The sequence below is a fragment of the Chiloscyllium plagiosum genome, unplaced genomic scaffold (assembly GCF_037043375.1).
Source record: "Chiloscyllium plagiosum isolate Xiang-an unplaced genomic scaffold, Cpla_swu_hap1 HiC_scaffold_25, whole genome shotgun sequence".
NCBI lineage: Eukaryota > Metazoa > Chordata > Chondrichthyes > Orectolobiformes > Hemiscylliidae > Chiloscyllium > Chiloscyllium plagiosum.
The window spans coordinates 13,708,655-13,723,065 of NW_028270163.1; the positions used below are offsets into that span (position 1 = coordinate 13,708,655).

Below are 14,411 nucleotides of genomic sequence, written 5' to 3' on the forward strand. Positions count from 1 at the left end.
CTGGAGTTGGCCACAAATTAGCCATGATCACATTGAATAGCAGAACAGACTTTAGGGCTGAATAGCCTACTCCTGTTCCTATGTTTCCTGTTTTAAAGTAACAAGAGATGGGTTTAAAAGCAGTTGATTACATTTAATAGCATCAGAAGAAGCCATGCGGTTGTGTTTAGCTTACTGAAACTGAACTTGTCAATATAATTCTGAATATTTAAAAAATTATATTTCAAAATACAAAAAGAAAATATTTTAGAATTTTGGCTTCAGTACAAACCAAAGGAGATCAACTAAATGGTGAAGTTTGCACTGATTTTCAAAATTGTGCAAATTCTGAGAAGGTCAATAGGGAAAATTAACCTAGTTATTTGCTAATTGGCAAGGAACAACACTGGTGTAGACAAAATGGAGAGAGAGGGTTAAATAGGTTTTCCCCTTGGAGAAGGTGATTAGAATGAGCCATGCATTACACTATGAAGTAATTTGAAAGAGAATTAGTTAAATAGTAGAAAAAGAAAAACCTATTAAAAATATAATGAAAGAGCAGGGAAATTAGATTAGAACAAATATCTTCAAGTGTGCGCTGGTAATGATGCATGCATGATGAATTGAATGACCTACCTCGCTGCTGTAATGTCTATTATTGTGTCTTGCTTTCTTTATTTTTCTTAGTAAGCTACTTAACTCTCTTTCCTCTCTGATTTTCTTAATCTCTCATGCTCACACTTATGTTTTCAGTCATGCCCTCTATCACTCTTTGCTTGTTTCTGTTTATCTTTGTTTCTCATTTCACCTCCTCTCATTCCTGTTTGCTCACTTTACTCCTTGCACATTCCACTGTAGTCTTCACACCCTTTGGTGTTCTTCCAGTCCAATTGGCTTCCAGAAATGGTTCTCAATCTATCCTTCCTTTGCTGGTGGGGTTTTTGCCACTTTTTGTAACCTACAGTCAGTCAATGGGTGATGATCCATTACAGTATTCGAACAGTCCTCAGCAATCACCTTACAGTTCTGTCTTCAGCTTCTCCTGCTGAGCAACTGCACAGTACGTGAAATATCCAATTACATTGATCCATTTATTTTCTTACTCTCAACCAATGCACTTGGGAAGCATTCTATGCAGGCTGGAGGTTTTGCATTCCATTGATTGCTCTCTTGTTATGTCTGGAACTAAGCAATGATTACTTGCAGATGACAGGTTTAGATGACAGTTTCTTTGCTGAATAGAGAAAATTGCTGTGTTTCTGTAAATTGTGGCTGGTTTACATTATAATGCGTTCTCCAAATACCAGTCATGTGTGAGGTAATAGAATCTTTGCACTGGTTTGACCCGGGTCTTCCAGCCTCACTTCAATTCACTCTCTTGTTGTAGTTAAAATACTCATGAGGCGTTATAGCTCCAGTGAAATAGATCTTGCCTTTGGTCTAACACTTCCAGAATTACCCTTTGGGTTGCCTCCAGCTCGGATCTGGGGTAAGCATCAAGTTGGATGCCAGCTGCAACCATCCAAGGTATTTTCTTCCCTGAGACAGCTGCATGAGCCAAGCAAGGTATGATTAAGTGTTAGACTTGGCATTTTTCACTTTGATTTATTCCAGTTGGTTTAGAATTCTTCTGGTCGCCCTGTGTAACCACATATTGCAAAGGTAATTACGTTTTGGTCTGTTCAGCATTTCTGACAACACCATAAACACATTCTTTTACAGCATGTTCACAATTTCGATAGAAAAACTTCAGCAGAGAAATTTTCGGGAACAGCAGCCCTTAGCAACCAGAAACATTCTTGCCCCCAAAGGGTTTTCAAGTTTTCTTTTCTCATTACACACTAGGTGGGTGGGGAGATGCTGGGAGTGTGTCAACATGATGCATTGTAATTCATCTTTACAGTAATGGTGATCTGATTTGACAAAAACTTATAAACTGTAACATAAGTAAAGTTGGAGTACAGTTTAGAAATAACTTCATCTATTTATATTAAAAATGTTGAGAAATAATTTCTGCCTCAGACATGATCAAATCTATCTCATTCTGCACAGAATTTAACTGCGGAGGTCAGTGCAGATGAGAACAGTTTTATTCTGAAGATGTTTCATGTTATTGTACTATTTTCATTCTCTAAAATAGACTTTTACCACTACCCTTTCCACTTTTTGCTAAAATGCACGTTTGTGTTAATAAACCTTTACTGTTTTGTAGGTGAAACCACTTCCGCATGTGCTAGGTCAGAACATCAGGATGAGAGCAAAAGAAGAGGAGCTCCAACAAGCCATTGCAGAAACAGAGAAGCTCACTCTGCCAGTCCAGGAGCCTGAGCGGAATACTCTGCTAGCTCAGGAGAAAAGTGCTGTAAGTTCACTCTATGTCAAACCTGTTGTGCTTGATAAATGTGTCACTAAAAAAACCAACAATCTTCTCCGTTAGCTATCCTTTAGAAAATCAAAATATCCATCACCCCCCCCCCCAACCTCTGCAACCTCCTCTAGCTCCACTCACCTCGGAGATATATTGTGCTCCTTGGAACTCAGAGATTTAACAGTTGCACTATTAGCAACTAAGCCTTCGGTTGTCTAGACATTTGGAGAATTTACTCGCAAGGCAATCTTCTCTACATCAATTTCCCACTTAAGAAATATCTTAAAATCTATCTCTAACCAAGCTGTTAGTCATTTGACCTAAAATATCCTTCAGTGGTTGTGTGTCATTAAAGCTTTTATGAAGTGTCTTGGAATCTTTAATTACATTTAAGACGTGACATAAAATAATTTGTTGATGAAGTAAAGTGACCAGAGTGCATTTTAGGACAACTATTTGGATAGACATTGCACTCTCAGTACTTTAGCCCATGCTGCTTTCACTGCTCTTTATAACTAGCTCAGTAAAGTGACCCAGTAAGACATTGATTGATTGATGGAGTGATTTATTGTTGTTACATGTAATGAGATACAGCGAAAACTGTTGTTCTGCAGGCAGATATTACCACTCAAAGTGCATCAGGGTAGCAGACCATAATGCAGAATTATAATGTTACAGCTGCAGAGAAGGTACAGAGAGAGAGATCAACATTGACATTTAAGAGGTCTGTTCAAAACAGTAGGGAAGAAGCTGTTCTTGAATCTATTCATACGTGTATTCAAACTTTTATATCTTCTGCCCAACAGAAGAGGGTGGGAGGGAGAATAACCGGAGTGGGAGGGGTCTTTCATTATGCTAGTTGCTTTCCAGAGGCAGCAGGAAGTATAAACAGAGTCAGTGGAAGGCTGGTTTGTGTGATTGACTGGGCTGAACTGTATTGACACTCTCTGTAGTTTCTTGCAGTTTTAGGCAGAGCCGTTGTCATACCACACTGATGCATTCAGATAGGATGCTTTCTATGGTGAATCCATAAAATTTGGTAAGAATCTCTGTTGACATGCTGAATTTCCTTAGCTTCCTGTGGAAGTTGAGATGTTGTTGTGCTTTCATGACCACCGCAGTGACATGGGTGGACCAGGATAGATTGTTGGTGATCATCACTCCCAGGAACTAGAAGCTCTCGACCATCTCCACCTCAGCACTATTGTTGCAGACGAAGGCGTGCCATCCATTCCACTTCCTGAAGTCATTGACCAGCTTCTTCGGTTTGCTGACTTTGATGGAGAGATTGTTGCCTTTCCACCATGCTGCTAAGCACTCAATCTCTTTCCTTCATTCTGTCTCGTCATTGTTTGAGATCTGACCAACAATAGTGGTGTCACTAGCAAACTTGCAAATGAAATTCAGGTGGAATTTGGCCGCACAGTTGTGAGTGTATAAGGAGTATAATAGGGGCTGAGTACAGAGGAACCTCGATTATCCAGAGGATGCGGGCGGGGAGTATTTTGTTCAGTTAATTGAATTCCGGATAATTGAAACTGGATAACATAATTTAGCCAAGCATTGGGACCTTGCAATCTTGCCAGATAATCTGATATTCAGGTAATCAAATGTCGGTTAATCAAGGTTCCTTGGTACACAGTCTTGCAGGGCACTGGTATCAAGAATTATTGTGGAGGAGATGTTGTCGCTTATTCTTACTGATTGCGGTCATGGGTCAGGAAATCGAGGATTCCATTACAGTGTGGGGAGCCGAGACCAAGGCTTCGAAGTTAAGAGATTAGTTTGCTTGGAATTATGGTGTTAAAGGTGAACTGAAGTCAATAAGCAGGAGCTTGATATAGGTATCCTTGTAATCCAGATGTGGCAGGAATGACTGTAGGGCCAGGGCGATGGTGTCTGCTTGTTGCACTTAGAGGCGATTTGCAAAGAATCAAGACAATGTGGTAGGCTGGAGCTGACATGAGCCTTGAATAACCTCTTGAAGCACCTCATAATTATGGAGGTCAAAGACACAAGCAGTAGTCATTGAAGCACGCTGCATGATTTTTCTTTGGTACCAGGATGATGGTGGTGGTCTTGAAGCAGCTGGGGACTTCAGTTTGTAGTAAGGAGAGATTAAAAACATCAGCGAATACTCCCGCCAGCTGCTCCAGGCAGGATCTGAATGCGTGGCCGGGAACTCCATCTGGGCCTGTCACTTTCATGGGTTCACTCTCAAGAAGGCCGACATATTGTCTGTAGCGGTGACCCATGAGTACAATTACATCCGAGGCTGTTGGGAAAGGACATTGTTTTATTGGTCTGTTCAGAGCGAGCGTGGAATGCATTGAGCTTGTCGGTTAGAGATGTAGTGTTGCCCACAATTCTGTTCGACTTCGTTTTGTAGCTCATTATGTTCTGTAAGCCTTGCCATAAATGTTAGGTGTCCATGTGGTTGGTCTGATAACAAGCTTAGTTTAGCATTGCCTCTTAGCGTCTCTGATGAGCTTACTGAATAGGTCAGGATTGCCCTACTTGCACGCCTCAGATCTAAACTTCAGTAGGGAATGGATCTCCCAATCAGGTTGGGGAACATTCAGATTAACTTCTTCGGCACACAGTCTTCTACACACTTCCCAATGAAGTCTATAATGGTAGTGGTTGGCCTTGTTTCAAGGTGATTTAGTTGTAGAACCCAGAGAGTTAAGTTCACATGCAAGACCTGATTTATATCTGTAATGCCTCGTCTTCCTCTCATTTTATCCTTTTTTTGTTTTCCACCCTTTCCTTCCCTGACCGGACCAGCTCAGTATTCTTTAAACACCGGTAATTCTCTCTGCCTGATCCAATTACCTCTTCACATGTGAACCTAGAATAAGGGATGCAAGCATCCCTTCCAGACTTAAAGAATAGTTTCCCAGGTTGTCAAACAGGAAAATAATTAAGAGGAATGTAATAACAATAGTAATAACCAAAATGGTGACCATTAACGTCAGGGCTGGGATAAAAAGGGCAACAATCAATCCTTGAATTGCTTGAGCAGACAGTCTCTGGGAAACTGTGTCCAATTTTGGACATCATCCATAAGGCAATACATATACTAACTGGACAGTTTCATAGAATCCCTACTGTGTGGAAATTGGCCATTTGGCACAACAAGTCCACACTAACCCTCTGAAGAATAACCCATCCAGTACCCTATTACTCTATATTTACCCCTGACAAATGCCCCTAATTTACACATCCCTGAAAACTACTGGCAATTTAGCACCGTCAATTCACCTAACCTGCACATCTTTGAATTGCTGGAGGAAACCCATACACAGACAGGGATAATATGCAAACTCCACACAGGCATTTGCCCATGGCTGGAATTGAACCCGGATCCCTGGCGTTGTGAGACAGCAGTGCTAACAACTCATGCCACCCTACCACTGAGCCACTGCAAAGTGTTCTTTTTATTCTTTTATGGGATGTGGCCACCACTGGTGAGGCCAGCATTTATTCCCATCATTAAATGTCATGGCCATTCCAGAGCACAGTTAAGAGTCAAGTACATCGAATTCTGACATGTCTGTAAAGACTCTTCCAATTCTTATAGATGCGACATAGAAAACATTCTATCCAGATGCATCACAGCTTGGTATTGCAACATTTAAAAGACATTTGGACAGGTACGTAAGTACAAAAGGTTTATAAGGAGGTTTATAAGGGTCACATGCATGCAAATGGGGCTAGTGAAGTTTGGGATATTTGGTTGGCATGGATGAGTTGGACCAAAGGGCCTGTTTCCAAGCTATATGACTCTATAAATGACAAGAGTTGTAAACTCAGCCCAGTCCGTCAACCAAGACAACCTTCCATCCATTGACTCCATCTACACTTCTTGCTGCATTGAGAAGCAGTTAACACAATCAAAAACCTCACCCAACTTGGTTATAATCTCTTCCAACCTCTACCATCAGGCAGAAGATATGAAAGCTTAGATACAAGTTGTGCAAACATATCTCAAATATTGATTGATTTTTGAAAGTTGAGAAGTGGCGTGCTTAAGGCACTTTTAACAATGATGCAACTTGATTGGGTAGATGCCGAGGAATAATCCAAATCAAGGCTGCATAACCTTAGAATTAGAACCAGGCCACTCAGTCCTAAAGAGAGCAGTAAAGACGTGGATCTCTGTCCCCCATGAGGCTGCAGATGCTGTATCAATTCAATCTCTCCAGATTGCAATCAACTGATGGATTTAACTGTTCTGTAATTCATATTTCAAGCAATATTAGGTTTAGCAACTCCAGCAAGTCTCCATTACCCCTTAAGACAGTGGAACTGATGACATTCTCAGTATGCACAGTGGGTCCATATTTAAGTCCCTCAGGGGGACCATCCATGATGCGAGGAGTTTACACTCCAGTTTACTTACTGCTCCAAGGGATCTGGTCACAAGCTTATGCTTCGTCTGTCATTGATGAGCCTCCTGCTGCCAGTTATGCATAACGTCGCAACTTCCTTCAGTCATAGATTCTGTTGCTGCTAAAAGGATGTTCCTATGCTTTGTTTGCAGCATAGAGTCCAATCCCAGAATGAAGCTGCAACTTCAGGTTGAAGCTAAACGCAAGTGCAGCCCAAACAAGAACATCAAAGAGGGACAGTGACTCCATGCATTGGAGGAAGATTGCAAAGTGGGACATAGAGAAACATTGTGGGGGTAGAGTGAATTCGGGGCATACGGAAATAAGCTTAACCTCCAGGTCCTGAAGTTTCCAGGGGGGGGTTGATTTGGGGCAGGGAGAGCAGTGGTGATTGCTTTCAATCACTGGGAAATCTAGCTAGCAGACATGGGGAGAATGTGTAAACTCCACCCAGACAGTTGCCCGAAGCTGAAATCTGAGCCAGGTCCCTGAAAAAGTTGACAGGACTACATTCAAATGCAACTCTCACTTATCTCACAGTCCAGCAGAATGAGGGATGGCTGGTTATTGGTGGAGAGTGCTTCTGCACAAGGCCAGAACAGGAAAACAGAGATGAGAGAGAAGAGGGTGGGGATGGGGTATGGGAGTAGAGGTAACGTATGGTGTGCATTGTGCAAAAGAAGCAAGAGTGATGTAAAAAAAGAACCTTGTCGCTCAGTGAATAGTTAGGGTGTGGAATGCACCACCTGGAAATGTGGTAGAGGCAGGTTCATTGAGAAGAAACAGGTCACAGGGTAATGGGGAAAGAAAAATTAGGAGATTGGCATTAGATCTCGATGCTTGTTTGAAAATCTGTTGCAGGCACAATAGCCTGAAATTTCTCGTCTCATGCTGATGCAATTCCCTGATAAACATTATAACTTGGGCAATTTGAGAGTGATTCAGCTCAACTGGTCAGGTCGCTTGACTGTGGTGCGCAACGATGCCACAGAGCCAACTTTTTCAGGGACCTGGGTTAGATTTCAGCTTCGGGCAACTGTCTGGGTGGAGTTTGCACATTCTCCCCATGTCTGCTAGCGAGATTTCCCAGTGATTGAAAGCAATCACCACTGCTCTCCCTGCCCCAACTGATCCCTGTTCTGACTGTAATAGCTCATGGATGCCCTTAGCTTGGCCCATGCTTGAGGTGGTATGGTGCCCTCAAGCTACGATTGTCTCTCCAGTGGAAAAAGACTTCAATGGCTCTTTGCAGACTACAGCTAATTGCTTCTACCAAGATTTAAAATATACCCAATGAAAATGCATTTAAAATTAATTTGCAGAATTGCTTTAGTCTCAAGATATTAAATTTTTCCAATATACCATGACTCTGGAATTATCCCAGACCACACACCCCTTACCTTCCCCTTCCAAAGGCATTGATATTTACCAGGATGGAAGTGGCACTCGGAAGGATGACATCTAATTTGAAAACTATACTCTGTGCCTTGCCATATGATTCTTGCAATTCAATCTTGTGTTTTCTTAAAGGCCACAAACCCAGACATAAACAGAGAGCTACATCAATTGTGAAACATGGCAGATCATTCATACAGCTGGAGGAACTTGTATTTAAGGTAGAGATTGCAAATAAACATTTGCTGGCAGGTTTCCACGGGAGAGTTGTTTAGGTCTAGACCCATGGCCAGTTCTGGCTCTGGCACTGAGGTCACAGAGACTTTAACATGGGTAGTGGAGGAGGCTGGAGCCAGGACCCCAGTGACTGATGACTGGCAGCAATGGCTAGAGGAACATCAGAAGGGGAAGCAGGAGGTGTGAGAGCAGGTCCACGGCTGCAACTCAGATGTGGCTGTTGTGGGAGTGACACAATGATTGAGGTGGACCTCTAACTGAGTCAGCAGAGCCCATTACATAGACCCTGGAACCCAGTACAGAGACCCTAGAGACCATTACGGAAACCTTGGAATACCTTACACAGACCCCGGAGCATATTACAAAAACCCCGGAGATTGTTACAGAGACCCTGGGAATTGTTATAGAGACCCCGGAGTGACTTAATATTAGATTATATTAGATTAGATTCCCTATAGTGTGGCAACAGGCTCTTCGGCCAAACAAGTCCACACCAACCCTCCGATGAGTAACCCAACCAGACCCATTTCTCTCTGACTAATACAACTAACGCTATGGGCAACTTAGCATGGCCAATCCACCTAACCTGCACATCTTTGGATTGTGGGAGGAAACCGGAGCATGCGGAGGAAACCCATGCAGACGCAGGGAGAAGTGCAAACTCCACACAGACAGTCACCCGAGGCTGGAATCGAATGTGGGGCCCTGGCGCTGTGATGCAGCAGTGCTAACCAGAGACCCAGGAGCGTGTTACAGAGACCTTGGGGCTCGTAACAGAGACCCCGGAGCCCGTTACAGGGAGCCCGGTGCAGAGACTCCGGAGCATTGTGAGAGGTAATTTCGGTTTAAACTTTAAGATGTGCCTGGACCACGGACTGGTCTATAATAAAAGACAAAACTTTTGTTTCTTTTCTAACAACCATTTTATATACTCAAAAGTAGAATAGTTTAAATTGTGCAGAATGCTGACAATTTGTGAGCGATAGTAAAAACAAGCAGGCTCTTGATTGATGAAGCCATTAACACAGTCAAGGATGAGTCCTTGACTGATAAGACTGCTAGCACAGACAGAGAAGAATAAGTCTTTGACTGATAAGACTACAGGGTGAGAAAAACAGCAACTTTAGAGACTCTGAAGACATTTGTTGCAGACTTTGTGATAAAAATAATGATGTTTTTAAGAATGTGAACCTCATGGCTTGTTGGAGCCAAGGAGAGGAGGGACTTGTGCTATATATAATGGAGACTTTGTAAGCCTCAGCGCGCCTTTTCTTTAAGGGTGCCCGACTCTGCAGACTTGACTTGTTAATAAAACTTTGTTTTCCTGAATTTGTCTAGAGCGATTATTGAGAAGCGATTTTCGTTTCTAACAGCGTGTTACAGAGAGCCCGGGATCTGTTACAGAGTCAACGGAGTACATTATAGAGACCCCAGAGCATATTGCAGGGACCCTGGAGCCTATTACAGAGACCCCAGAGATTGTTACAGAGACCCTGAGCCTGTTAGGAAGACCCCGGAGCACTTTACAGAGAGCCCAGAGACCCTGGTTGACGCTAAGGAGCGTAGGAGGAGTAGCGGAAGGTAACATGAAGAGAGAAAGATGAACTCTGTTGCAGTAAAATCTTGCATCATATTCAGTGATTTTAGGTGGTGCCGGAGCATGGTGACTCTTTGCATTTTGCACAAAACCCTTTGTTAAAGCAAATCTTTTCACTGTATTTTTATACAAATGTGACAATAAATCACAGTTGTTTGAGAGAAAAAGTCTTTATGTTTGGAATTTTCTGGGGCCTCTGATTCAAGGCAGGAGGTTGATTAGCTTAGCCATATAAATTAAACTTTGTCTTGGCCATTTTACAGCCTTGGTATCTGCGTGCTGGGGTGACCTCAGGTCAGCAAAGTTAGCACAAGTGATTTGCTAAAGGTTTCAGGAAAAGCTATTAAATCCTAATAATGCCTTGCCTCCTTTGTAGTTTAAAGCTCAGCTCCACAGGGAAGCAGCAATATGCTGTTGATTTTAGCAGCAAAAGCTGCATGCAGACTCAAAACAATGGCAAGAGAAATGCAGAAGGTTGAAATATAATTCAGACTATTTTATGTTCTTAATGAGTACAGTATTTTCAGGTGACATATAGGGCATTGACTGCATTTTGTTTTGCAAATGATATTTTTTGCAAAATTTACTTTTGTCTAAGCTTTCGATACACAAAGAGCAAAGTAATTATGCAGTGCTTTTCACGGGGTAGTGCAGCGGCTCAGTGGCTAGCACTACACAGCACCAGGGTCCCAGGTTCAATTCCAGCCTCGGGTGACTGTCTGTGTGGAGTTTGCACATTCTCCCCATGACTGCGTGGGTTTCTTCAGGGAATTCTGGTTTCCTCCCACATTCCAAAGATGTGCAGTTTAGGCGAATTATCCATGCTAAATTATCCATAGTTGTTAGGTGCATTAGTCAGAGGGCGGGTGAGTTACTCTTTGGAGGGTCGTTGTGGATTTGTTGGGCCGAAGGGCCTGTTTCCACACTGTCGGGAACCTAATCTAATCACAACCTAGGACCTCCGTAAGTGCTTTCCAGTCATTGAAGTTCATTTGAAGTGCAGCCCCAGTTATAATGTAGAGAAAGTTTGTAATGCAATATTGCATTAACATAGAGTTGAAATCTTAAAAATTTGATTGCTGTGCTGTACTCTGTGCTGTATTTCATTTTTTCACACTTTTCGTGGTCATTTTTGCTTCCCCACCCTCATTTCTCAGGTTTAATCTGCAATAGTACAGATGAGATGAATTTGGCTTGTTGTCTCCATGGCTACAATCTACACTGTCCTTGGAAGAATTAATCACTGCCAAAATATTATCCCCAAGCTGTCCTTCCTCCCTTTCCCTCTCCCCTTTTGGATAAGCTAACCCTTTGAAAATCCTTCCATGAAATGCAACAACATCCTGATAGAGACATTCTGTGTAATCAGGTAGTTCCTGATCTATTCTGAACACAGACAGGAGAGCCATGTGAGAGACTGCAACAGGAGAACAATGGAGCCAGTATTAAACCAGTCAGATAGACTCGGTTGCCTTGGAACCACAGCATATGTGATGCATTCACTCAAGGGTTAAGCGAGTTCTGGTTTTATTTTCAACATTAGTATAACGAATGACTGGACTGTTTTTAATCTGAAGTTTATTATAGTGTGGAGCGTATATGAATATAAATTTGACCACTTTTTTATTATTCACTATTGAGAGTAAGCATCACTGACTAAGCCAGCATTTATTGTTCATTCGTAACCACTCAGCGTGGGTCTGGAGTCAACTTAGGTGAGGGTAGATTTCATTCTCCAAAGGACATTAGTTTTCCTCTTTGATAATAAGTCTGGCTTTTAATTCCAATTTATTTTTCTCAATTCAAGTTTCACCATCTACTACAGTGGGATGTAATCCACCACCACTACCTCATCTCCTCCTTGTGGTCAATGCTTCGGTTTGCTCTTTATCCCAAACAGCCTTTGACATCCTTGTCAGGTATCTATCTAGCTATCTATTTCATCACACTCCTGAGTTGTGCCTCATAAGTGATGGACATCCTCTGGAGAGTCAGGAGGTGAGTTACCGTATTCCTAGCCTTGGACCTGCTTCGGTAGCCACTGTGTTTAAATGGCAAGTCCAGTTGAATTTCTGGTCAATAATCACCCCCAGGATATTAATAGTGGGGGATTCATGATGGATGGATTCATAACATCATTGTATGATAAGGGGCTGTGGTTAGATTTTCTTGTATTGGAGATGGTCATTGCCTGGCATTTGTGTGGTGTGAATGTTATTTGCCACTTGTCAGGCCAAGCTGGATATTATCCAGATCTTGCTACATTTGAACATGGACTACCTTTGTATCTGAGGTATTGTGGATGATGCTGAACATTATGCAATCATCAGCTAACATCCCCATTTTTGACCAAATGAGAAAGGAAGATAATTGTTGAAGCAGCTGAACATGGTTAGGCCTATGATACTATCCTGAGGAACTCCTGCAGAGATATTCTGGAGCTGAAATGACTGACCTCTAATAACCACAACCATCTTCCTACAGTTTACCCCTGATATCCATTGAGTCCAGGTTTGTTAGGGCTCCTTGATGCCACAATCAGCCAAATGCAGCCTTGATATCAAGGGCTGTAACTCTCACCTCACCTCTGAAATTCAACTCTTTTGTCCATGGTTGAACCAAGGCTGTAATGCAGTCAGGAGATGAGTGACCCTGGCAAACCCAAACGGGGTGTCACTGAGTAGGTTATTGTTGAGCAGGTGCCACCCTCCATCACTTTACTGATCATCGAGAGTAGACTGTTGGAGCAGTATTTGACTGGAATGGATTTGTTCTACCTTATGTTTACAGAACGTACCTGAGCTATTTTCCACATTGTCAGGTAGATACCAGTGTTGTAACTGTACTGGAACAGCTTGACTAGGGGAGTGGCAAGTTCTGGAGCACAAGTCTTCAGTACTATTGCCAGAATGTTGTTAGAGCCCATAGCCTTTGTTGTATCCAGTGCCTCCAACCATTTCTTGATATTCACGTGGAGTGAATCGAATTGGCTGAAGACCAGAATCTGTGATAGTGGGGACTGCTAGAAGAGGCCACTTCGGGCTGAAGATTCCCATGCATGTCCATTCATATCTTTTGCACTGAAGTGCTGGGCCCTTCCATCATTGAGGATGGGGATATTTGTGGAGTCTCCTCTCCCAGTGAGTCATTTAATTTACTATCACCATTTACAGCTGGATGTAGCAGAACTGCAGAGCTTAGATCTGAACTGTTGGTTGTGAGAACACTTACCTTTGTCGATTCCTTGCTGCTTATGCTGTTTGGTAGCTTCACCAGCTTGATACCTCATTCTTAGATATGCCTAGTGTTGCTCCTGGCAGGCCCTCCCGCACTTGCCATTAAACCTGGGTTGACTGCTGGCTTGATGGTAATGGTTTAGTGGGAGGTATGCTGGGCCATGAGGGTACAAATTGTGCTGGAGTACAATCCTGCTGCTGTTGATAGCCCATATTGTCTCATGTATTCTAAGTCTTGAGTTGCCAGATCTGTTCAAAGTCTGCAGCTGTGTAAAACTTGGAATCTAACTTGGAATCTCCTTATAAAACTAAGGCCATACTTGGAACCTTGTGTACGGTTCTGCTCACCACATTCTCAAAAGGACATGGAGGCTTTAGAGAAGGCAGAGGTATGGTTTCCCAAGACATTGTCTCCTTTGGAAATTATTAGATATGAGGAGAGATTGAAAAACAGTGTGTTTTCACTTGAACATTCAAAGGCTAAGGAGGCGACCTGTCAGGGGTTTATAAAATCATAAGAGACAAGAATAGAAGGGATAGTTGGAGTCTTTTTCCAGTGCAAAAATGTCAATTACAAGGAGAAATAGATTTGAGGTAAAAGGGAGATGTGAGAGGCAAATGTTTTACACAGAGGGTGGTAAGTGCCTGGAATGTGCTGCCAGAGGGGTGGTAGAGACAGATACATTTAAGAGCCATCTGGACAGAGATATGAAAAGGCAGGGATAGAGGGATACAGATTGTATAGAGGAAAAGATTTTTGGTTTAGAAAGGCAGCAAGTGTCGGTGCAGGATTGGAAGGGAAGGGTCTGTTTCTCCATAGAAAAGAATCCCTACAGTGTGCAAAGAGGCCACCAGCTCAACAATCAACAACGACCCTCCAAAAAGCATCCCAACCAGACCCATTCCTTACCCTGCCCATGGCTAATCCACCTAATGTACACATCCCTGGACACTATGGGCAATGGACATGGCCAATCCACCTCACCTGTACATCTTTGGACTGTGGGAAGAAACTGGAATACCCAGAGGAAACCCACACAGACACATTCGTGCAAACTCAACACAGACAGTTGCCCCAGGGTGGAATCAAACTCCGGTCCCTGATACTGCAAAGCAGCAGTACTGACCATTGAGCTACCCTTCTGTTTTTTGTTCTTTATTCATTCAGCATGGTGACAGTGCCATGCAACATGGTGGAGGTTATT

General features: G+C 42.7%; 1 protein-coding gene across 9 annotated transcripts in view; it reads left to right on the forward strand.

The window, feature by feature from the left end:
• Positions 1 to 14,411, forward strand: part of LOC122562023 (putative uncharacterized protein MYH16) — a 276,206-nt gene that overhangs the window by 48,348 nt on the left and 213,447 nt on the right. For all 9 annotated transcript variants that reach the window (XM_088000458.1, XM_088000463.1, XM_088000459.1 and 6 more), the window contains one exon: positions 2,192 to 2,341. In XM_088000458.1, the coding sequence (XP_087856584.1) occupies positions 2,192 to 2,341 (150 nt within the window). The remainder of the gene's footprint in view (positions 1 to 2,191; positions 2,342 to 14,411) is intronic.